Source organism: Branchiostoma belcheri, unplaced genomic scaffold (assembly GCF_001625305.1).
Source record: "Branchiostoma belcheri isolate BF01 breed outbred unplaced genomic scaffold, Haploidv18h27 scaffold133, whole genome shotgun sequence".
In the NCBI taxonomy this organism is placed as follows: domain Eukaryota; kingdom Metazoa; phylum Chordata; class Leptocardii; order Amphioxiformes; family Branchiostomatidae; genus Branchiostoma; species Branchiostoma belcheri.
This window is the reverse complement of record NW_017802747.1, coordinates 603,539-629,651: the sequence shown is the minus strand read 5'-3', so window position 1 is coordinate 629,651 and position 26,113 is coordinate 603,539. Positions and strand designations below refer to the sequence as shown.

General features: G+C 39.9%; 2 protein-coding genes across 2 annotated transcripts; one reads left to right on the top strand and one right to left on the bottom strand.

Annotated features, from left to right (window-relative positions):
- Positions 1–267: 267 nt before the first annotated feature.
- LOC109464187 lies at positions 268–16,217 on the bottom strand. The gene is made up of 10 exons (XM_019761121.1): positions 15,998–16,217; positions 12,507–12,677; positions 12,077–12,209; positions 11,337–11,433; positions 10,074–10,188; positions 6,905–7,048; positions 5,183–5,482; positions 2,966–3,661; positions 2,562–2,675; positions 268–2,138 (listed from the first exon to the last, which is right to left on the bottom strand). Exons 1-10 carry the CDS (start codon positions 16,104–16,106, stop codon positions 523–525), a joined length of 3,495 nt encoding a protein of 1,164 aa, XP_019616680.1. The 5' UTR covers positions 16,107–16,217; the 3' UTR covers positions 268–522.
- Positions 16,218–22,109: 5,892 nt separating this feature from the next.
- On the top strand, positions 22,110–23,428 carry LOC109464155. The gene has a single exon (XM_019761093.1). It carries the CDS (start codon positions 22,241–22,243, stop codon positions 23,426–23,428), a length of 1,188 nt encoding a protein of 395 aa, XP_019616652.1. The 5' UTR covers positions 22,110–22,240.
- The last annotated feature ends 2,685 nt before the right edge of the window (positions 23,429–26,113 follow it).

Below are 26,113 nucleotides of genomic sequence, written 5' to 3'. Positions count from 1 at the left end.
TAGTAGTTAATAACGCATCTTATTTGTTACGTTATTTTTGTTGTGCTATAAACCTTGACTTGACCAAATACAGGAATGCGCTGAAGCAATATGCAAATGGCAATTCTACGTTGTACAAATGACCCTTAATGGCCCTTGAACTAGTCAAATGTGTTTATACCTAATTTCAATTTAACCTATTTGAGTTACAGTAACCAGAATCTTAATTACTTAAGAAGTTTTTTTGTATTTTCTTCTTTTTATAATGTAACTTTTTCAGCACCGATATAATACGGCTATCATTGATATTCATTGCACTAGTGGCATATTTTTTGTACATGGAAAAAGATGCTAGCGTGAGACATTTCTAACCTACAAGGAAGCAGTGAATCAGCAGTAACATGTCTGATTATTGAAGATATGTATGACTATCCGCTTGTCTAATGGTGTGGCTATAACATTCTACATCATTTGCTGTGATTATCTATAATTTACCAGTTTTCTTTGTGGTGTAAAATCCATAATTATATAAGTTGAGATGTTTCATACTAGCCTGGCCATTTGAATATCTGGAATGATCACCTCTTCCCCATCCCCATGGTTATGAATACAATTCTGCTTTCCCCTAGATAAGGCATATGTCAGCTTACTCCAGAACTGGGCTTCTCCCCACACCAGACATTCATTTGTATTCAAAAAGAATCGCAGATCTTTATCTACCTTATGCAGTGTTTCATCTGATATGGCGATAGCCACAATCCTAGGCTGCTTGTCCTTTAACATTTGTAGATGTGCTGCTTTAAATGCCAGGGCGCACCATTCACTGTCCACAAAACTTTGTGAGAGGATGATGATGGTATGACGACTGGCCTCAACCGACTCTAAGATAGTGGTTGCTATGCACGCCCCTGCAGGAAAATCACGGTAGTCCAGGCAAAGCTCAAAACCTCGCTCTTCCAATCCGGGTGCCAGCTCACGTACAACAAGATTTATATCTTCGATACTGTACGAGATAAAAGCATCGTAAGTTTTACCAGTGTTGTCCGCTCTCCAACAAGGACACCAGTGGCATTTTGTGTATAGCACTGCCTGTATGTATGTCCGGTACCGATACAGCACTAACAGTGCCGTCGCCAGAATGATGCCCGCAGGAATGGCAAATAACATGTGACTGTCTCCTTGATCCTGCTGGCAATGCTCTGATACGGTATGTGCATTGCAGTTAAGTGTATCATTACTGCAAGAAATGGAGAAGTTAAAGCTAACAGATTGCACATTTGATCCTATGCAAATCTGAGGCTTCAGCACGTTACAACCGCACCTAAATGACCCGAAGATGACTCCTTGTAAATTTACAAAGGTCAAACTCATTAACCCTTGGAAAGTGTTCACAGGCAGGTGTCTAATGTCATTACCTTGCAGGTAAATCTCCTCGACACTTCTCAGAGGTGCAAAACTTGACGAATGTAAGACAGACAAACCAGAGTTATTCAGAAAGAGCTGTCTAAGGGAGCTAAGGCCATTGAAAACCCCCTGCCTGATGGAAGATATGTTATTTCCGTCTAGATGGAGGGTTTCCATATTTGTATTGTGTACAAACGTGTTGTCTGGCAGATCTGTGAGAGAGTTTTTTGAAAGATCTATCTGCTTGAGGTTGAGCAGGTTGCTAAAAGCATCTGCTGTGACAATTGCTATGACGTTATTGCTGAGATCGAGGACTTCCAGATTGACTAAGGGTGCAAATATGCTCCCGTTAAGGTTAGAAATCTGGTTGTTGCTTAAATTGACGTTGTGGAGGTTACTTTGGTTCTTAAAGATATCAGGGTCAATGAAACTTATGTTTTTGTTGGATAGGTCAAGTGTAACTTGTGTGGAACTCATGTTGTGGTTAAGGGTGTCGGTTGTAGCCACTGTTGAACTCATAATACGGTTAAAAAGGTCAGTTGTAGCCACCGTGGAACTCATGTTGTGGTAGGGTAGGTCAGTTGTAGCCACCGTGGAACTCATGTTGTGGTAGGGTAGGTCAGTTGTAGGCACCGTGGAACTCATGTTGTGGTAGGGTAGGTCAGTTGTAGGCACCGTGGAACTCATGTTGTGGTAGGGTAGGTCAGTTGTAGGCACTGCGGAGCTCATGTTGTGGTAGGGCTGCTCTGTTGTACCTACATACCCCAATGATGAAAACATGTTATTCCTTTCTTGTTTTTTGTCACACGTATTAGGAAAACACGTCAACAATAAAGGGAAAACCCTCAAGGGGACGAAAGCACGTATATTTTACAAAAAAGGCTATCTGATATCAAAAAAGACCATGATAGCAGATCTAGGTCAAAATATACAAATGGCCTAAGTACGAAGTCACCAGGAGGCACATAATTCAACAGCATCTCCAACCATCATATCAGGTATCATCAAAACCCTTACAGATATTCTTTCAAGCTGACTTATTATAATAACAGATATGTAGAAACACTTACATGCATGGAAGATAGAGGCGTTATTTTGCAAGAGGTCTAAAACTCTTGTGAAATAGCCAAACTTATCTATCTATTCAGTTATGACTGGTTTAATGTAGTATTACTAACGTTGATTACAAAACGCGCCGTCCCATTCCGCCAAACATGCGCAGATGTACAGTCCGGATTCCTCCGGTCCAGACATGAGAGTTCCTCCATTCTCACATGGTCTGAATGTTGATTCTGTTGGGCAAAGAGTTATGACAGATTCTTATAGTTACTATCCCTTTTCAACACATTTACGTCCCGTAGTAAGAGGTAGTAAGAAATATGAAATAATGACGCAAATATGTTATAAAGTGATGATAAATGTCGATAACACCCAGATTTGGTATAATTTTAACTTTCTTAAAGTCATTTGTTGTCTATTGTAATACTGATGGTAATCAGCTGCAGATTCTTGATTCTTCTAATTTAGTTTTCTCTTCCATGTTAGAGTGTGCGAAGCGCTAAGTAATGTTATGGACACGTACCGGGAAAATCAGTAGGTCTGATCATCATAGCCGTTTCCTTCAAGGAGTATCTGTCACCTAACCAAGTAGACCAGACAATTCCTTCTGCTGTAGGGCACACAGGAACAGGTACCGAGCAGCCTGTCAGATACTGTCCGTTCAGGAAGGCATAACCACAACGTGGGGGGTACCACCAGCCTCCTTGCCCGTATGTTCCTGCACAGTCGAAGTTGATACCATCGTTATCTTGGTCTATTGTGGAAAATTGTCTGTTGCTAATGCTCTCCGAATTAAACGGGTCCAAACTATCAGTTACAGTACTAGTCCCGCTATAACCACGGATCGCTGCCGTGTACTTGCTGCTGGCATCTCCTACAGAAAATGTGCTGTACCTCGCAAACCGGGTGTTCTTTTCCCAGTCTTCCAAATAAACGAACAGTTCGTTTCGTTTCCTTGTTGTCAGACTGTGGATCTTCCCCAATCCCAGCCAGTATTCTCCACTGGCATTACCGAAGCCCTGCTCGTAGTCAGTCCAAGTCCTGTTAAACGGCACGGACCCGTCCTTTCTGTACTGTATGGCCGTCCACCCACCGCCGTCAATGTCCGACATGTCACAGTAAGCTTTAAAAGGTTGGGGGTGGCCGATTGTGTAAGCTTGACTGTTTATCCGAATCCCAAGGGCAAACAGGTCAGTACAATCTTGGGGAGCCACAATGTCTGCAAACAATAAATAATTGTATTATAAGTTTATACAGCTAGGGTGCCATTCGATTTGCTTCGGGCTTATAACATGCACTTTCCATAGCCCATATCAAATCTATGGTAAGTAAATACTTCATGTTGCAAGTACTTGAAATTAGCCTACGGATACGAACGTGCAATAAACTTTCACCAATAAATTTGTGCTACGATTGTTGACCAGCTATAACATCTTTGGTCTAAGGAAATTTTATTGGTTGATCCGTTTGAACATCTCTGGTCTAAAGTATTTTCATTTCTTTTTTAGGGAAGGATAATGAAACGTGCCAAAATAAGCCATTAACAGTCTAGAATGCTATTCTGATTTAAATATTTAGATGGCATCCCCTTGCTTTGTACTAAGAAAAAAATTAAATTCACTGTGTTCGGCCACAAAACATGCCATGATTAATTGAAAAAAAAAGTAAGAAAAAAATTAAAGGAATTTTATACCTATTTGTTCTGAAGTTATGCTGACTACAAATGTGCGGAAACATACATACACACAGACAGACACAGACAAACAAGCCAAAAATAATACCTCAATTTGTCATGGAGGTAAAAATTAAAGGAAAATTCTAATCTCCAAGCAGATCTTTTGGTGGGGGTAAGACAGTATCAAATTGGCCAGTCTGTATCCATTCCCCCACCCAAGATCTGCCTCCAGTCGAAACGTCAAAGGCTATTAACACCTAGTTGTTGCCTGATCAAAATATTCTTGCCAAGTAGTTTATTGCCCTGACCACCACGCAAGGCTCTTGCCCTCCTAGTGGGCCAGCTGGTTGAGCATTACTCTCTATGGGTCCCCTCACTAACTGTTATTTTGTTCAGTTTAACTAAAGGAAAGAAGGTCCAACATATGTTTTGTAATATCTGCGGTTTTAAACCACAATTAGCCCAGTTATTGACATTTCTATGTTTCAGCCAGCATATTTTAGTACCAGCATACAGTATTATCTTGACAGGGTTAGGCGAGAACTCCCACTGAGATGTGCGCGGGTGACTGCATTTGTCCCAGATTCAAGCAATAAACCGCTTGTAAAAATCTTAGCACAACAAATTTTTGATAGTTGTTAATAGGGACACAAGGAGGGGCAGCAACACCATTTTTGAAAGGAAGTGCTCCTCCCTGTTCGAGTGCCGGCAGATCTTGGGTGGGGGAATGGATACAGACTGGCCAATTTGATACTGTCTTACCCCCACCAAAAGATCTGCTTGGAGATTAGGAAAATTCGTCCACTGTACCTCAATACCAAATTTCAGGTTATTTGTCCCCAAAATAAAGAAATTGAAACCATTTAAAAATATGTCTTCACCACACCACTTCTTCGTGTTGGTAAAGCCATAATAAACCTTTGTATTACATGCATACCACCCGCAACATCCTTTGGTTACGATATGGGGTAACGGAATTACAGTTTATTGAGTATGTATTATCAAAATTAAAAAGAATAGGGCATTGAAGCCCTTATCAAACAAAAGTATAAAGTTTGTAGTCACGTTTCCTCTGGTAGTAATTTCGGTAAGGCCAACTGTCCCACTCAGGACCAGGAGATGCCGCCGTGTCCTTGTCAGAACTACTGAGCCAACACCGTGCACTGCCGCCCTCTGGCGATCCGGCAGGGCGATGGTTGAAGGACAGACATGTCGGGGTTACGCCATCATAGCTGCCGTAACCTTGCAGACAGCGGCGCGCACACTCTTCAACATCTATGTTGCTGTATGACGCTATGTTGTGAGCAGAACTACCGAAGAAGCGACCTTCCTCCTTGGTGAAGAGATCTTCGTAGGAGACAGTATCTAGAATAGAAATGGTACGAGGGTGGATCAAAAAGTTCTCGGCCTCACCTAGAAAACGTCGTGGCAGAAAAAAATTTCTTACACTATGTTTCAACATAGTCCCCTCTAACTGCAATGCACTTGGTCCAGTGATGTTCCGGGTTTGTTTTCCCCTTGTGGAAGAAGGTTGAATCTGGAGCCCCCAGATAGGGCTCACCCGCACTGATGACGTCATCATTACCATAAAAACGTTGACCACGTAAGTGGAACTTCAGTTTAGGAAATAGGTAGAAGTCCGAGGGTGCTAGGTCAGGTGAATTGGAAGGGTGGGGTTAGACTTCAAAGCCAAATTCGTTTGCTGCTGTCACTGACCCCTGTGCTGTGTGGACAGGTGCATTGTCATCACGCCAGCTCGGTGCTTTCCTCTCCTTTTCTCTTTGATCGTTGTCCTCAACTGTTGCTATTCTGTTAAATAGTACTCCCCATTGATGTTTTAACCTATTCACAGGTATTCAGTCATGATTACTCCCTTGTTGTACCAGAAAACAGAGACAAAACCCCTGTCAACGGATGAAACTCGATAAAACTTCTTGGGGGCCGGGAAACATTCTTCATTCATTGTTTGTTCTGTTGTTTTGATTTGGGGTGAAAGTGGTGAAACCACGTCTCATCTTGGGTGAAAAATGTTTTGAGGTAATTGCATGGATTGGACTGAATTCGTTCCTTGAAATGTCCAGCTTGTTTAACTTCTGATGTTCAGAAAACATTCTAGGCACCCACCTTACAGACAGGTTGCTCATCCCCAGGATGTCTGACAAAACATTGTGAACAGAGCCACAACACAGGCTAAAGACTCTGCTACATGTTGGACAGTCTCACATCTGTCATTTACTACCATGTGATGGATGGCCTCAACTGGATTGTCCATGGTGCTGATTTGTGGCATCCTGACATATGTTCATCTTTGGTGCTCACCCTGCAGCGCTTGTAGCTAGCAACCCACTTCTTTATATTTTAATAAGAAGGGGAGTCATCACCAAGTGTCCTAACCATGTGTTCATGGATTTCCTTACGAGAAATCCCTTTTTATCGATATACATGATCACAGCACACGCTTCTGTTGCGGCCATTTTGTGATTTTGCCCTCACCCACCCCATTTTCACGGGGCGTCACGTGCTAACTAATGAATATAGAAATTTGAATTTTTGTGTGCAGTGATGTAAGACATCATAGTATACAGTTATACTAAAGAATAGGAGTTTGCCCTTTATTTTCTAGGTGAGGCCGAGAACTTTTTGATCCACCCTCGTATACTGTAAATCGTTCAATACCAACAGATTAGTGTTTGCACATGTAGCCACAGAAGTTATGAAAAGCACGTGCATGTGAATTTGATTTCATACGAACGTCGAATGGTAGTAACGCTTAATGTGTTTCAATACCTTTACGGATATGACACGAGTCCCCAGTCCATAGGTCCAGACAGCCCCCAGTACAGGCGCCAGTGCTCTGGTCACAGGCAGCTGGTCCGTTTGCACAGTGACAAAGGTGGGTGCAGGCAAACCCATATCTACCTGCTGGGCACACTGAAAAGTCGGCAATTTTTAGGTCAGGTCTTCTAAACCTGGAACCATCCATTTGAAGGAATAAAGCGTACAGTTACGTTAGTTCATTTAAATGTATTCTTGGTATGGGAGCAAAACTCTTTTGAAGACTTGAAACCCTTAGCAAACCTTAAAATCCTACTCTGCACAGTTTTGTTGCTTTGCGCTTTACTGCAATATCCTATTTATGTAGTTTTGGTTAAAGAATCACATAGATGACAACATAATGACATCAAACAACGTTATTATGGTACCAAATATGTTTTGATTTAAGTTAAGTAGTACATCACCCTCTTTAAATCACACAAAAAATTACAAATAGGGTAATTAAAAAATGGTAAAGTATTAGGAACAAAAACGTTGTGCGAAAAATTCTCAAAACACTTGCCAGAATTCCTTAATATTTTATTTCTGTTTCTCTTTTTTATTTCAGTCCATGCTATAGAATAACCTGAAATATTGCTTTTTCTAATGTTTCTTCATCTCATCCTTGCTCATGCAATTTCTTTAAATGTGTTTAACTTCTTTTTTTTTACCAAAAGACATGGAATTTGGTATAAAGGTAGAGTGGGCCAATACTCTTAGGCTTTTTCTTCATTTTTTCATAGATGCTTTTATAGTTGTTTTATTGGTTCTTTTAACCATTATCTGACAAAATCTGTGGATTAGGCGTCCTGGAGACCTACTGTTACAACCAAATTATTTAAAAGTTGGTATGGGTATGCTGTATATATCTAACAACAACCATTATAATTTGTGCCATACACACCTTTAAAATGGTAAATTTAGGGTTTTTTTTTACAGTTTTCAGGTCAAAATGTACTTTATAGTGGTAGGTGATTAATTAGAATTCAATGCAGAGCAAAAACCAATAGACATGTAGCTTTCCTCTATTCTTTTTGCTGATTGGCAGTTGGGATTTAATCGGGTTAACTGCATTAACACCTGCACCAAGCTATAACATATTGACAGTATGTAGGTCAAACTTTCCTGCTTTTAAAAACATTGGAATGCGGGACATAATGTTTTTTTTTAAATCCTGAAAATCAACAGTTTGCGTTATGCAAATAAAAATCCTTACAAATAATGTAATGGATAGCTATCCAACTGTTGTATTTTTAGTTATATGTCACTTCATACAATAGTTATCATAATGTAAAACATTGCTTTTCCTTGTGTTTCTCCCTCTTCCCCTGCTATTTCGTAAAATGGATTTAATTTTGGGTGCCATGCTACCTGACATTTGCAATCTCAAAGTAGATACAGGGTAGCATGGTAAGGTAACCTTCAAACTGATACACGGTAGCTTGGCCTTCAAGCTGATATATGGCGGCAAGGATACAAAATGTCAAAAATACCCGAACAAAAATTGGACGACTAATAACAGGGTGATCCTTGAAAGCACTGAAAAGCACGGTTTTGGGGTTTAGAGCCCTATATGGGCGTTCTGAAAACTCCTAATATTAAAAAGCACTACTAAAGGGCTTTGAGAATACTTGATACTGAATATCCTCGTATTGGGAACTATTAATAAAAAACACTGCGTGTTTCGTGAACGATTGTCATTAAAATCGCTGTATGGGTATGGAGGACTACATGACGGTATGAAAAGACTTGCTATTGGGGAGCACTACATGGATATAACCCTATCTAGACCGGGCTTTTTTGGGGGATTCGTGGGAGGGGGAGGGGCTAAAAAAACTCTGAACGGTATATCGTATGAAGACCAACTTTTCAGAGGATGGTGTGCTAGTGAAAATACATACCAAAACAAAAATTTGGATTTCGTTATGATGTAATATGACGTCATTAATGTGATTTTATTGGTCAAAACCATCTAGATAGTTTATTCTCTTGAAACTTAATGGTATACAACATAACTTTAACAAAACGTGTCTACGATAGAATATTAGGGTCTACTAAGAATTATGTCAACCATAGTCACGCTGGTGACGTCATAAAATGGCGCCATTAAAAATTAAGCTATGCGCCATCTTGGATTGTCCATGTTGAATTAAAAAAAAATTAAGATAAAGCCTAAAAATCAATTCAGAATAGACTAAAGACGTTCATATGAACCTCTTTGTAAAATTAAATCAAAGTAGTGATGAAATATTAAGGAAAAATTTCCTTTATACACCTGATCTAATTATATTGTCCGCCATTTTAATAATAAATATTACATAGAATTACATTACATGCTATTGATATTAGAAAGCATAAAGCCCATACAATCTATTGTTAGGCCACACCAATTTAATTTGTTGGTTCTCGGATTTTTTCAGAAAAAATATGAAGCGACAGGGCGAAAAAAAATAAAAATAAAAACAGGCCTAGGCATCCTATTATAGGCTTAAATGCTACAAAATGAGCCATGAAGTCAACACAAAAGGCTGGGTTGAAATTTAAACATTGAATTTTGAACTTTTTAATCAAACCACTGCAATGATAGATAAGGAAAACTGTAACAACTAGGAAAGAAAAGGACTTTCCTCAACTGTTGGGGGGCAAAATATGAGCATTTTTCAGTTGATTCAGGAGCAGAATCAATTTTTTTTTTTTTTGCAAATCAAAAAAAAACGAAGAGGCGAATCCGAGAACCAACAAATTAAATTGGTGTGGCCTTAAAACGAAAATTGCTAAATTTCGAAAAAAAGCCTGTAAGAAACCCGTTGCCATGGCAACACTAAAATCATTAACTTACTACACTCATAAAAATGGTTGCCAACTATATTTTAGGAAAAGTCTCCAAGTTCGGCGCAAGCCATTCAGACGCTATCCGTCATCAAAGTTGGCACGGGCACTTTAAGCCCCCCTCCCCGATCTAAATAGGGTTAATTTTGGAACAGTCTATTTTGAAATGAGAGTATGGAGTTCAATATGCTATGTTTGCTTCCTACCAAATATTTGCCTTTCTAACCTTCCTTTCTGGCCATTTTCTATATATATATGTATAAGACATGCATGGTTCCGGTCCAGGGTTGCAAAAAAGGCTCTAGATACTAACAATCAACACCCAAGTCGACGTTTTTGAATCCTCGACTGCGATCAGTAGATAACGGGCAATTGCCAAGACATGCAAAACGATGGTACCGCCCAGTATAAGCATTGTAGACGTCAATCTGGAAAAAAAAGGAATGATTGATATTAATTAAACAGTTATCAAAAACCTTTAAAAAGTTTCAGAGTAAATATACATATAAGTGGAGTGAATTCTTTTACATATACACAAGTGAACTCAATATTTATTATAGTTTATTATTTCAGTCCGTACTGTATTGTTTTATTCATATTTCTTCTACTCCTCCTTCTTCTCCTTCCATTTCTTCAAATGGATTCAATTTTTAAAACAAATGACCTGAAAAGTGGCATAAGGGTAGAGTGGATCAGTACCCACAGGTACTTTTTTTTAATCTTTTTTTCTTAATAAAGGCTTTTAAAATTGTTTTTTTGGCAACAAAATCTGTACATTTTGGATCCTGGGAACCTAGTATTACACCTAAATGATCTGAAATTCAGTATGAGTGGTCTTTCATATATCTCTCAACAATTTATTATAATTGTTTTTTAAAATACATCCCATGGAAATTGTATAATTTGGCACTTTGACTATTTTCAATGCCAAAGTTACTCTGTAGTGTGTTGTGACTCAGCAGAATGGAATGCATAGCAGCAGCCAATGGGCTCGCACGTTTTGAGATGGTTATGAGCTTGTAATCTTCTTGCTGATTAGTTGTGGGGCTGTAATTGTGTTAACTCATTTTGCACTGCACCAGCTCCAACATATTAATAGTATGAACTGTATTAAATTTTCTAATAGGTATGTCACACTTTCTTGCTCAAGCATTGGAATTGAATTTTTTTCCCCTCGTGAAAATTAACAGTTAAGAATTAGCATTATGCAAATAGAAATCTTGACGTAATTACCAATGATGTATGGGATTTTAGCTATCAAACTGGTCTATATGGGAATTTTGGAAACTCCTCAAATAAATGTACTTCAGGAGGGCTTTGCGAATACTTGTTACTGAAAAGCATTGTATGCGGTTTTTACTGAAAACACACGTATGAGGGCTTCGTCAGCAACTGTTACTAAAAAAGAACCTGTATGATCATTGAGGAATACATGGCGGTATGGAAACATGAAATATTAAAGAGCACTATATGGAATTTAATCTTGAACGTTTTTTTTGGACTGAGAGTATGGGCTGAAATATGCTGTATTTGCTCCCGAGCAAATATCTGCCTTTCCAGTTGTATCATAACTTACCCAGTCTAGGTTGAGGGTGTCGGTTCCTGAAATGTTAAGTCGGAGCAGCGTAGGATCACCAAAGTCGGAGGCGTTAAAGGCTCGATTGTACTGGGTTCTTTGATGTTGATCATGTAGGAAAAGGCAACAATGGATTGATAAAACGTTCACTACTTTGCAAGGTGGCAGCTCTACATTCCAACGTCACTATGTCCCGACAGCCCGGGCATACATTTAGATATAGTATAAAGATTGTTGGTATGATTTTGGCAGTGTCTTTTTAGATTTTAGGTTTTCTAGTTGCTTTACTAGGTTCAGCGGCGGAGTTACGTCTATGGTATTCTGTATTTTGAACATTCTACGGTCATGATGTTTAAGTTATGAATAGCGCTTGTGCTTGAAAAGAAATGACATGTGTTTGAGTCTCATGCATGTAGCTTGTTGTGGGACTGCTGTATCGTTTTTGAAAAGAATTTTGGAGAATTTGGGATATGTAGGAAGCTTAATATAGACATATGCACAATGGTTATATGTTTTTGGGAAAGGAAGATATATAAGTTTGCATAAGTATTGAAAAATTATATAATTTCAATACTTTCCATTACAGGACTCTCCCAAACATAAAACACATGTAATATATGACAGATAAAGCATCATCAAATACAATTGTGAATCTAAGGGCATAAAAACGTGGTAAATTGTGCTTGTCATTTGTATAAAATCTAAAAAGCTATAATTTTTCCAAAAGGGTCAGTGCTTACCCAGGTGCTGTAAGTCCGGATACCGTCGTTGTCGCACAGACATCAACACAAACGTCAGATACGATTCCCACTGTTATTGAATCGGTAGTCCCAGAATTTACACCCGCATTTGTTTTTAACGTCAGCCTGTTACCTGTTTGATAAATGAACACGATAACTTTTCGGTCAGTATATAAACTAGGTGAAAAAAGACTACCTTCCAGTTACATGTAAAACCTATAGTGTATGTGCAAGGGAACCCTTAACACGCACAGAAGATGTAGCTTACTACCAAATTGAGAGTATCATAAGTGTTTTATGTCAGCAATTTTGACAAAGATGAATATAAGTCACAGTATTACTATGCAATACACTGAGAGGGTATAAAACATGGTAGGACGTACGACCTTACAATGCGTACAAACCACGTAAACGCATTCAATTTACTTACTTGGTTTCCTGTAATCGACACAATTCTGACAGTCACAGAAGGCTGCTGTGTGGCCGCACCAGTGGTACTCAGAGCAGCAAGGGTTACTGTCAATTGGGCATTCGGCTGGGTTGCCGTTTGCTGCAAGGTAGCCCTGTCCACAGCGATTATCGGTGCGGAACTTCGTAGATGCTTCATGAAGTGGATGAAAAAAGTATCAGTTTGGCATCATTCAGAAAATAATACAGAGGAAAACTATAGAGGCCGCATTTGCTATGGAGCAAATACAATATATTCCAGACATATCCTTCCACAAAACGGACTCACACCTGTGAAGAAATAGAAGAAATTTACTTTTGCCAAAAGTGAGATATTTGCCAAGTCATTCAAGTTTAAATGGAGCCTTCCTAACTTGACACCGATAAAAAAAGGTTCCTTCCACTAGGGAAGAATCCTCCATCGGCCCCATGTCCGAAAACATTTCGGCAAAAGTACGTGTATACATTTTGTGTAATCAGCTCTATAAAATACTCAATTTTAATGTGTTGATTATTGTCTTATGTGTCATTTGCGGCATGAATATGCATGTGCTGAGTCTAAAGCTTGAGTTTGTTGTCGCCATTTTTTGTCAATAAATGTTGCAATAAAAAATCCCAATAACCTTTAAAAAATAATAAGTTATTATAGCAAGCACACTTAGCGGCTACGTTTGAGAGTCACTTCTGCGCTGCAAGTGTACGGCCGCATCACTCAATACCCTGCAGGACTGCGTAATCTTTTAACATTTTGTTTAGGATATGAGAAATCAATACAAACAGGGCCTGGATGATCATGAGATTGGGAACATAGTATTATGTAAAAATGTAAAATGCGTGTGGAATACGATTATCACCTTGGTCACATTAAAATCACATTGCGTTCAGACGCAAATCGCGATGCGGGAAAACTGATACGAAACCACCTCTAGAAGTGGTTTGGGATCGAGGCGCTTTCAATGTGATTTGGAGCGTCAGATGGGGCCACTTGAAACCGGACACGGGGGAAACCACATGTAAAAGTTCCTTCACTGACTTCATATGAACAGGGCCCTAGTCTTTGGAAGCATCGTTGCATGTGACAGCATGCTATTCAAATGCAAATTCCCCTAAAAGGTGAGTCAAGAAATGTTTTCAAAGACGTGCCTCGGGCGTGAAGACTTGGAAAGGCGACACAATGGCCACGGCGTGCCAAGCATTTCAGCCTCCTTGGTACCACAGAGTGCAAAACTACTATTGACTAAATGACTAAGTATTTATTTCCTTAAACACAATCCATGGTTTACACGAGGCATCCGGAAATGTTACAAAGGCAGGGGAATGGTCTTTGGCCGTAGTACTGTATCTGATCTCTATGATAGCAAATACACCTACATGTAGACCAGTATCACATGTCACATTTTGAAAACAAACCGGTTACTTAGGGACTGTACGATATTTACCAGGGGGAGGGCTGGTGTGTAGGGGGGAGTGCCATGGAAAAAGTCACTTAGGGGGAGGGCCATGGAAACAAGGGTTTAGGGATCGCACAAGGAGCGCTGCTGCACAAATCAGTCTGCCATTGTGTTGCACATGTAACATTTTCAGATTGTTTTGAGCAATTTGACGGAATCATGCTTTCCGCTCATGGCGGACAAAAAAAATTGTCCCAATCTGTAATCCTTGACGCCCAAAAATCGGCGTGTAATGATATAGGTAGAGCTTTGAAATTTGCATGTATTTTAAGAAAATCAGCGGGAGTTTGCGGCGGAGGCGGTTAAGATAATTTATATCGCGCGCCTCAGGGTGCGCCTCATGCGGGAAAGACGACGACCCAAGTTGCAAGCGTTCGGGCTAAAATACTCTAGGGCATGGCAGTGCGGGACGGTACGCTAAAACTTGAAAGGCGTCCGACGTCACATAAAGGCATTAGCTACATGTCAAGTTTTATTGACAGTACGGCCATATTCGTACATTGCTGTTAGAATACGACTACACTTCATTTTGTAATTGTTGCATATTGTACTCGTGAACTGAGATCAAGGCAATCAGAAGATTGGTAGACAGAGGGATAGTAACGCTACACTCGAAGCGGCGAAGGGCGATTTAAGCACAGGCGTGCCGGACCAAACGCACAATAGGTGATGTTTTTCAAGTGTTAACTATTTTATCTGTTTGCCGTATTTGTTTAGAAATATCAATTTTTGTTAAGCGTTTAATAAAAAACTGTTACGTACCTTGCTTAGATAAACTGATGAAGTGTGTGGTTTTCATCGGTAGTTTCTCTCATCGGAGACGGTAGGAAATGCTAGGAAAGTTTGAACTTTGAAGGTGACGTATCTAAGTAAGACCCATGCTGGACCGGTGAAGAAAATGTTTTATTTTTGCCGATTTTTGTCACCGTTATTCTGTGTATATGCTTGTGTATATTTCTCGTAGGACGTGGATTCCTACTAAAAGATTTGTTGTGCTAAACTCACGGCTGTGAGTTGCTAGGCTAAAAGTCACATTACTAGGGAGGTATCGCGCTACAGAACGCGTTAGAATACATACATACACACATACATAATCGCATTCTTAATAAGTTACATAATTAACATAGTTTATCTTCCACTATTCTCTGTCACGCATCGTTTCTAACAATTCTTTTCCTCTTAAACCAGTCTCTAACTGTAGAATTTCGAATTCCTTTAGTGTAGAGTATGGACGACCTCTATTCCTTTTGGCTTCTTGAGATCAGAGAAGCAATTTACCGCCTGGTTAACCAGGTCGAGAAATATGACCGGCTAGACGTAGTCTACGGCACTTGACTTCTTTAGAAATTTATGAGAGTGTCCCGTAGAGTTGTTTATTTCCACCAAGGTTTGTTGTGTATGAACCGCGTAGCATCTTGGTGTAGATAGGTGCCATCCAGTTTCCTAGCAGGCGAGAGTTCATAATCCACGACTCGCAGCCGAGTAACAAGATTTAAACAACAAGATTGTTCCATGAAACCCTAACTAAAAGTGTGTATGATAGAATAACAGGGTCTGCTTAGACTTCGCAACAACAGTGACAACATGACGTTCCAAGCGTTTAAAATTAAGACGATGAAATAAAAAAAACTCAAAAGAACCCCCCCCGTCCAAAAATAGAGGAACATGTACAGCCTGTAGTGACCATGTGTTCTTCAGCTGAGTCAGCAATGTGTCCTGTGTCGTAAAGACTAATACGACTAATACGACTTAGGCACCTTGAGTTACACCTAAGAGAGAGAGGGAGAGAGCCTCAGAGAGGCTTGGAGAGGCAGAGACATAGAAACAAAAAAGCACAAGTCGACTAGAATCCTTTACCAAAAGGCAACCTATGGTTGTTTCTAGGTAAAATGTTAACGAGCTGGGTAGGTAGGAATAGTGATGTAAGTTGAATACTCAGCGATGCGATGTACAGCACATTTTACTGGGAAGGGAGGCGCTACACACTGCGACTTTCCATGAGAAATCAAAAAACCGCACTCACCTGTTATAACTGGTGGAAATATAAGGCAGACCAGGACAAAGACAGCATGCAGCCAGTGGCGCTCACATGTACGGCGTACCGCAGTCTCTATGGCAATTTTGGTGCCCATATTAACGTCTTTAACGTGGGATTTCCTAAATTAGTACACTTGTGTGGCGGAGACTTGTCCGAAGCTATTTCCTCCTGCGTCACAAGAGGTGTTATTGTTTATTTTGCAGTCGGTGCAGTTGGTGTTACCGTGCACTTTCAAGCATAGCTGAATGCTAAGTAGCGTTTTTCTCATTGTTGACCTACCAGGGTCATGTTTACAGTCCACTCGCCGACAGTAAGTCTGTCTTGCTCAACGCAGATTCTACTCAAGCAACTGGAGATGATTTTAGAAACGGTCAGGCGTATCAGGTAGCATCCACTAGTACTGACGAAAGGTAGTGTATGCTACCTAAAACGTCTGACCTTTGTTTTGCGTATATTATTTCCTGGATGTCTAACATTCACTGACGTTCTGTGATGAACCTTTCTTGCAATTATTTTTCCCTCTTCTTACATTTCTTACCTTTAAACTCCGTCGGGTTTTACGGCTTTTTTAAAAATAAGAGATAGCGGGTCCTGATAGAATTCTTAAGTTGCGTTTTTATCTTTTCGCACCTACAACTCATGGTCTCACAGTTAGTTACTGAGTTTTCAAAGAAACATGATTAATTGGGGCATTTTCGCAGCATTTTCAAGTAATGTAGTAAAATAATCCGACCCCCCCCCGTGTTCTAAGTGGTATTGTCACCATCTGGTGACAACAGGAGTTAAGCAGCACTTTGCTAGCGGGCTATACCACACTACTTACAGGAAGGGGGGCTATACTGCATTATTTGTACCAGGCGTCTTTTTAGTAGCTAAACTGGTAACAGTACTGTTAATGAGATGTATGGAATTGCCAGCAATTGTTGTGAACGTTATCAAAATATACTTCCCGCAAGTTTGGAATCTCAGTCAAGTTTGGAACAGTCTGTTGTTACTGTTCTTATAAGTTAGTTGATAGCCATCTTTAAGAACGGCTGCCAATAACAAAACCGCTGATCCCTATCGGGGACACGGAAATGGCAGGGGCTGGTGACAGCAAGTAGAATGTTCCCGTATTTTCATGCTATCAATACATCATTGCTTAGAGAATTCTTACAATTATCATTATAAACAGCCTCGATGAGCTACGCAGTTTCGCCTTAAAATACATAAATATAATGTCCAAGAGGAAGGATTAATTTTTTGCCACTGTAACGGTACTACTAAGTAACCACAGTGTATGTTATTACTTATTTCCTCCCTCATATGGCTATTGATATATTGCTACGTTACCCCGTGTTTTTGTGCGTTCAGCACGAATGTTTGCTAGTTATATATTGAATATAACATGCCTTATCTTGCTGTCAAAGCTAATAGAATGTGCGTGCCATCACAGTTAAACAGTAGAACAGGTTCTGTTGACGGTGCTTTAGGCTACACTCTAGCTAAGGTGTCACGTCAGGGGGAAAGAATGCTCAAAGGATCAAACATCTGTTCTGGTGTTATTACCTTCGCCAAGAAGGTTATGTTTTCAGGGGCGTTCGTGTGTGTGTCTGTCTGTAAACACGATAACTTGAGTAGGTCTTGATGGATTGTCTTGATACTTGGTAGGTGGGTAGGGCTTGATGAGACCTCAAAATGATTAGATTTTGGGCCCCCTGGCGGCTTGTCATGGTACTGCAGCAGAACTTCCGGTTTTGATATCTCATGATCCAGACATGCTAGGGTGACGAAATTTAAATGGTAGATAGCTCTTGTGCTGGGGATTAAGTCACATAAGTTTGAGCCCCCTAGTTGCTTGCTCTAGAACTGCAGGGGGGGTTTAATGGACAAATGTTTAAAGGGGGATAACTCAAGAACCGATTGATGGATCATCGTGATTTTTGGTATGTAGGTAGCTTGAGTGATGCTTGACATAATGATATTACAATTATGGAAATATGGATGTAATTTGCATAATTAATGAGGAAATTCTATTTATCAGCTGCATTCCATACTAGGAAGTTCAAGCTTGTGACATATGTTATTAAGAATGAGAGAAACACAGGCAGATATCAATTATGCAAATGAAGACTTAATTTGCATAATTAATGAGAAAATATTATAATTGCATAGTGGTAACTGCCTGGAATTTTATACTTGGGGTGTTTGAAAGTTAAGTTAAGGTGAACATAATTAAACATAACTTATTCAAATAAGGACCTCATTTGCATAATTTATGAGAAAATGTCATGGCATTCTTTGTTAAGATAAGACTGTCTTTTGGTGGAGAAAAGATCAACAGATATAATTCATGCAATTGATGATCCTATTTGCATAATTAGGGGGATTAATATATAATTTCTTAATCATAAAAGCTAACATCATTTGGCGAAGGTATGAGATCGTGGAACTCTAGTTTACATGTACCTTTAAAAACCAAGTAACCATTCTTCCTTCAAATATATCCGTACTTTTTATGAATTTGTCACAGATTCTGTGCATGTATTTTCCTACTGGATCACAGAAGATTCCAGACCTGCATGTACAAAGAAGCTGTAAACAGGAAATAAGATAACGTTTTTTGGGAACTTTCTACGAAATTTGAGCTAAAGTTGTATCTGCATCTTTGACTTGCCTACTATAGGAAATTTTTGCCGGCGCGTGCCACGGTGTTTGGTAGATTCGATGGTTGAAAGCGATTCAGAAGCAATTTAAACTGAGTGCTATAACATAGTTTAGTCTTTGTGGTTTTCGATAAATACAGCACTAAAATAAGATGGCTTCACAATGAATTCACATTCATATTGTCATATACATACGAGTAGCGCAGTGCATTAAGTTGCCAAAACTCCCTCCGTGGCTAAGTTCCTTCCACGACTAACTCCCTTCTGGGCAAATGTAGAGGGATAACGGTACACCCTCATAGCGTCACCAAATGAGGTACTTTGTAAAGGTCCGTTTCATTTGGTATATATTACCATTGTGACAGCATTTTATACCCCAAAATAGGAATCTTGCGTCTTGTTTTAGGTCCCGATAGTAGAAAGAATGCAGTGTACATGTATTCAGATGGCCGCCGTGTAACGTTACGTACTAGCGAGCGCGCACGACAATACCGCCAGAGTAGAGTAGGTTATCATAACCCTTTAGATAGCGCAAAGAAAACAAAAACAACAGATTTGCATTAAAGAAAGTTTATTTTCCATTGCCTGGGATAAGCCACGATCTATAACCTATGGCTTCTCCACGGGCGCTGGGGACGAGCGTGATTATAGCCTACATGTACGTAACATGATATCTAATGTAAACATCACCAGAAAACCTGGTTATACCTGGCCCAGTTTTTTTTTAAATTCCAATCAATGCTCACATTGGCATTGATAATAAAGTATACATCATTATGTGATATTCAATATTTCGTTTTTGTCGGCAAGTAAATGTGATTAACAAATTAAAAAAACTACATTATTTAAGTGGCAGGTAAAAAATTGAACAGAATTTTCCTGTCAGAAAACTAGTATAATACTATTATATAATTTTTGTGAAATGAATGTTGTAAAAATTAGTTTCAGTGGTTTCTAATATAGTTTTTATTCATACGGTAGCCGAGAACGATACAATGCAATAAAGGACTACAGAAATATTGATGCAAACGGCGTATTAATATGGTATACGTTAAACATAGAATTTTCGTTAGAATATGGCCAAACCTTAACATTATCACCATATCTTCATTCTGCCCCTTACAAAAATGAAAACAGGGGAACAGTCAACACGACGCTTACTGGTAAAACCTGCCAGATGTGGGCGAGCCAAAAACCACACCACAGCCTTTACAACACCCCGTACAGGCTACCTCAAGCTGGACTTACGAAGAACTTTTGCCGGACTCCTGATGCTGATCGCTGCCCCTGCATGGTGCTACACCGTGGACCCAAAAACAAGATGGGAGTACTGCTTCGTCTGCGGTAAGTATTAAAATTAAATGCCACACAGATTGCAAAAAAAGAATTGCCACAATAAGGAATCCATACATTTATTACCTCCATGAAATGTGTCATGGAGGTTATATTTTCAGTTGCGTTTATCTGTCCGTCCGTCTGTCTGTTGGTCAACAAGATAACTCAAGAACGCCTGGATGGATGGGTTTCATACTTGGTGTGTTGGTAGGGTGTGACAAAAACTGGAAATGATGAGATTTTGGTCCCCCTAGTGGCTTCCCTTGGTACTGCAGCGCAACTTCCGGTTTTGATACCTCACGATCTGGACATGCTAGGGTCATGAAATTTTGATGGAAGGTAGCTCTCGTGCTTGGAAAGAAGTCATATGAGTTTGGGCCCCCTAGCGGCTTGTTCTGGAACTGCAGGGCACTTTCTAGGGAAATGTTTAAAAGCCAATAAGTCCAGACAGGAACAACATATTTTCATTATTTTTGGTGTGTAGGTAGCTGAGAGAGAGATGTACATAATTAAATGCAAATTATGCAAATGAGGACTGTATTTGCAAAATTAATGAGGGAATTCTATAATTACAGTGTTTTACATTATCTCGCGATCTGGACATGCTAGGGTCATGAAATTTGACACCAGAAATCATTATTTTTGGTGTGTAGGTAGCTAAGAGAGAGATGTACATAATTAAATGTAAGTTATGCAAATGAGGACTTTATTTGCGTAATTAATGAGGAAATTCTATAATTACAGTGTTTTACATTATACTATGTAACCTATGGCAGGCGGAACTTCAACAGATACTAATTATGCAAATGATGACCTAATTTGCATAATTAATGTGAAAATTCTATGATTTCGTAATGGTGAATGATGAGAATGTCATACTTGGGACATCTGTAAGTTAATCAAAAGTTAACATACATCACGATGCATATATTATGTTAATGCAGAGGTCATTTGAAAAATTAAAGAAGAAATATACATTTACATATCAAGATCATATTTCATGGAGGTATGATGTCTCGGAATTCTAGTTGTTCAGTAAATTTTTGCCTTCATAAAAAGCAGTTTGCTATCTGCAATACAAGTTTACATCAAACTTATTTTACTTTCGAAAATTTTGCCTTGATATCTAATTTATTTTATGTCACTGAGTTTCCCGTTGGGCTAATAATAATTTTAATGTCAGTTAATGTATGACTGTATTGTTTCAACTTCGATGATTATTCCCTGAGGTATACCATTTCTATGATATCAATGTAGATATGTCAGCTAAAATAGTCATGTTAGTATTGTAATGGGAACATATGATATTGTACAGGAAAAAAAGAAAATGGAATTGTCTACATGACAACATCTATTTTTGTACTAATTATACAGTCATTCCATGATATAGCTCTTCTAGCTAATAGTAACCGTCGCGCACAGGACACTAATTATAATTATTGATCGTTCTGTTGACAGACAATGAAACTGTCAACTTGTGTGGGACTGTCTCTCGCATGGTTCCTCATTGTAACAGCACTATCACCTGGCAGTTTACTTCTACCAGGTTGTTTTTTTTTGCTTGTTCATAGGTATTTTTAAGTTTTCTTAGTATTCATTTTGTTATTGTACATTTATGTAGCATCCGTTTTAAACAAAATATTTAAAGATGTAAATTCCTGCTTAATAATCATGAACTGAGAGAAATATTATATTAGTAATATTAAATAGTATATTAAAATATATAATAATATGATATTCATACATTATGTATAACTTGAATATATGTCAGGCAACCACCTTATACATTATAGCATACCGTCCTCCCCAATGAGTTAGAGCTATTCACTTGTCACCAGCCAATCAGGCAGCCATCAAAAGGCAAAACGATCGGCTGTTAACATTCACACGGAAGACAGGTGGGGAGGGAATGAATCATTGGCTGGCGCGGCTGACCAATAATAATGCAGGATCTAAAGTCTTTATGTCAGTTTAATTGTTCGATATTATGGTTATGATATTATTAAATTATTATCATAAAATATTATGATATTATTCGATTCCAAGATGGCGGCGAGACGGACGTCTCTGTCACATCGCTCTGCTTGAATTTTGTGAATTCCTGCTTTTCGATAAACGTGCTGCATAAAAGTGTGTTTATCAATAGGTGAAAAACTTCGTCTTCGTTTTCGTATAAAAATTCGTCTTCTTCCGTACAACAAGACCGCCGAAAAGGAGAACTGATACCCAAGCCTACCCAAGTGGACAAATGACGACCGACGATCGCGCCACAAGCCCACCTGGCGCACTGTACAGGTTACTGGGTATTACAAACGACGCGGCGGAAGAAGAAGTAATCACAGCTTACAAGGAAAAAGTGAAGACTTATGAGAAGACGACGAGAGAAACAAAGGAGAAGCGCCTGTTGACCGCAGTACGCCAAAAGTTCTCAGAGGTAGGAAAAGCATTCTATGTACTCTCAAACAAAGACCGCCGTCATAAATATGACGAATCAAATGTGATTGAGGAGCCTGCGAAACGAGACAAAAAGGCCAAACCAAACTGTGAATACTTTGTACAGTACAACGACAACAGTGTAACAGTTCATATTCCGTTGGGTTCGGATAAACATTGGGTTGAGAGTATCGAAGCGCACTATGACGCGCCCATGGAAAACAAAGGCAGGAATGGATACCAATTGTCTGTGCCCTTTCATGATTCCGACCAAAACGAACCTGTCGGTATGGTTACTTTACATGTGTATCACACTTGTAAAATCCTCGTACAAGGATCGGCTTGCTACCTTTGGGTCATGTATACATTCAAAGAGTTGAAGAATCGCCGGTTACCTGAAGATAGAACATGCCGGTTACCTGAAGATAGAACATGCCGGTTATCTGAAGATAGAACATGCCGGTTACCTGAACATAGAACATTCGAACATTCGACGGCCACCGAGGAACCTGATGTACGATGTGAGGACATCGTGTGTAACAAGTGTAAACGTCCCGGCCCTGAAGATGAAGGTGTGATACAATGCAACTCATGTCAAAAGTGGCTCCACTATTCTTGCACGAATGTTCACGCGTTCCTCCTTCACGAACTCATCAAAGACGAGGAAAGTGAATTTGTTTGCAATGATTGTACACTTGCCACTTTCGCTAAACCAGTATCACCATGCCAAGACTCGCTTGAAGAAACTATTCCAAAGCAGACTGTCAAAGAATCTGCCTCAGCGAAAGCCGATGGTAATAATAACAATGACGACAATGACAAACTACAGTCCCTTCAATGCAGTGTGGATAAGATTGAGGCCATCTTAACCAGCAGGATCGCAAACGAGAACAACAAGTTCGACGCTTTGTCGATGCGTCTTTCTTACCTTGAAGCCGCGTTGTCTAAAACAAAGGAAGCACCCGACGAGAAAAGGCAAAAGAGAATGACATCGAAGTGTTAAAAAACCGCATAAAATCCCTAGAGGCAGAAAACAAAAACCTGCGTAACAGGATTACGGCCTTGGAAAAGAAAAGACGTGAGAAGTGAAGCTGATACAACACCTCTGACCAATGCCCAACCAGAATCTTCTCATGTTCCCGCCGAGAAAGACACGCCGGACAATGTCGTGAAGCCAAACGTTCCGACAAGCAACAGATTCAATCTCCTGGCAGAAAATGAGTCCTCTTCACATGATCTACCCCAGAATGGTAATGATTCAAACAAACAACAAAACAACAGCCAAACACAGAGAGGACCAGGATCTAACCAGGTGCACGACGAAAGTCAAACACGGGCAGAAATAATCATCATAGGCGACTCTAACACCAGGGGTATCATCCCAAGCATGCTCTACCCAGAGAATAGAGTCCAAAAGCTCTCCGCGATGACCATTCCCCAAGCCACGCAACTGATTAAAAGTACTACCTACACTGACCCAAAGTGTATATTGTACCACGTGGGAACTAACGACATTAAACAGGAGAGGGCTGCAAATGGAGTCACTGAGAACCTCAGACAATTGGTAATGGCAACACATGACCTATACCCAAATGCCGCCATTGTCATGTCCTCAGTTCCACCAAGAAATGACCAACACCTGATGGAAGTCACCCGTGATGTGAACTCATTCCTTCACATCCTAGACCAAGAGACGTCCTACATCAGCGTGGCGAATAACAACAACCTTGAGGACGGAGGGAGTGTAAAGTTGTCACTGTACAGGCATGACGGGTTTCACCTGAATAAGGGAGGGATAAAAGTGTTAGCCGCGAACTGGAAGACGGCTATCCACCCCACCGTCGGCCTGGGAATCTACACAAGGGGAAAGAGGAACCCAACCTCAACCCAACCCAAAATTAAGCAGGACAACCGCACTCCAGGCAACCCCACAGCAAGACAACTAGTGCCTTCGCAACAAAGCGCTAGGAACAGAAATATCAACCAAGCTCCAGGCACAGTATGGCAAAGCCAAACCTCACGGCAGGAGCGTTATACGCCTGCAAACAGGGGCCCTCGCTTTGGTGGCCAAAACTTTGCCCCTAGACAAAACACACCGAGGGAGCACCAAGGAAGTAGCAGAGACGCCAAACTACCCCTGCACCTACCAGAAGGAGCAGCCCAGACGTGGAGTCCAATCAACATGCAGCCCCCTGGATGGCAACGTGAACCAGCACCGTTCATCCCGCGTCCATTCTACCCGTTCCACGGCCCGACCCCGCCTTTCAACGGCTACGATGACACGAACCCGAACTGTTTCCCCGAGATGTTGAACGGACCTCCGCCATGGTTTCACCCACAACGGTTCCAGGGTTACCCAAGTGCTCCTTGGCGACCCTACTACGATAATGTGAGGTACTGATTTTTTTAGATCTGTAGACCAAGGACATTCTATACCCTGTGTAGACTAACCTAGATGGCAATCCGACACAGTTCATAAGAAAGTCACAAGAAAGTCTTTTCTTTCTGTGTACCAAAATACTTGCTATTATTAGAAAGTGAATATTCTTCACATAAAAGCACACGTTTTATCGCAAAAGTAGGAATTTAATCTATGCTATTTCATATGATACAAGCGTATGCTAAAAGCTCGTTAAACATAGGATTTTGGAACATCCATGGGTTAAATACTAGTAAATTAGAGGATAGGGAGTTTAAACGTTGCATAGATAAGTTGGATTTCTTCTCTCTTATTGAAACCTGGAGTAAAGAATCATCAGAAGTCGACATCCCTAACTTTCAACACATTTCTTCCATTAGACAAAAACAACGGAAAGCAAGAAGAAATTCAGGTGGAATAATTTTTTACTTCAAAAACAAATTTGCAAAATTCATAAAAAAAGAGGGTGGCACTTCTGAATGTACAGACTTACTCTGGGTCCGAATATCGAAAGAGTTATTTGGGTTGCAGAACGATGTATTCATTTGTAGTATTTATATTAGTCCAGTGTATTCTGCCATTCACAAAAGAACAGCTGAATCTATATTTGATATTCTGGAACAGGATGTAGCACATTTTAGCTCAAAGGGATACGTCATACTCGGGGGGGATTTTAACAGTAGACTTGGTCACTTACAAGACTTTACAAAAGATGACCCAATAGAGTCAGAGTATGAAGTGATAACGCACAATTCTTACCTTGACATCCCTAGAAACTTCTCCGATAAAACCCCACCTAACTCATTTGGCAAAAACCTAACCGAATTGTGCGCCCAATCCGACCTCCGTATACTCAATGGACGAGTTTTGGGTGACTTGAATGGCCGATACACGTGTTACCAACCTAACGGATGTAGCACAGTAGATTACGTCATCGGAACCAGTACCCTCTTTCACTACATAAATATATTTAAAGTTCATCCACTAACAGTGCTTTCAGATCACTGCATGATTTCTTTAAACATAAATGCGTTACCGGTCCCGACCAAAAACGAGAAAATACAAAAAACCAAGTCATACCCCATGCCAGACAGGTTTGTCTGGGGGCCAGGCTCGAAAGAAAAATTTACAGAAGCCTTAAGTAGCCCAATAATCTCACATAAACTACAAAACTTCTTATCTCTAAAACAAAATGACACTCTAACACATCGGGAAATAGATGAAGAAATTGATGACTTCCAAGTAATATTGGAAATGACAGGGAAAAGA

Excerpts from the sequence above, each read along its gene's own strand:
- LOC109464187 (XM_019761121.1), bottom strand. The coding sequence starts at position 16,106 with ATGGGCACCAAAATTGCCATAGAGACTGCGGTACGCCGTACATGTGAG. Across the intron at positions 12,210-12,506 it reads TGTCGATTACAGGAAACCAA|GTAACAGGCTGACGTTAAAA; the intron begins GTAAGTAAATTG and ends TTTATCAAACAG. Across the intron at positions 10,189-11,336 it reads ACACCCTCAACCTAGACTGG|ATTGACGTCTACAATGCTTA; the intron begins GTAAGTTATGAT and ends TTTTTTTTCCAG.
- LOC109464155 (XM_019761093.1), top strand. The coding sequence starts at position 22,241 with ATGACGACCGACGATCGCGCCACAAGCCCACCTGGCGCACTGTACAGG.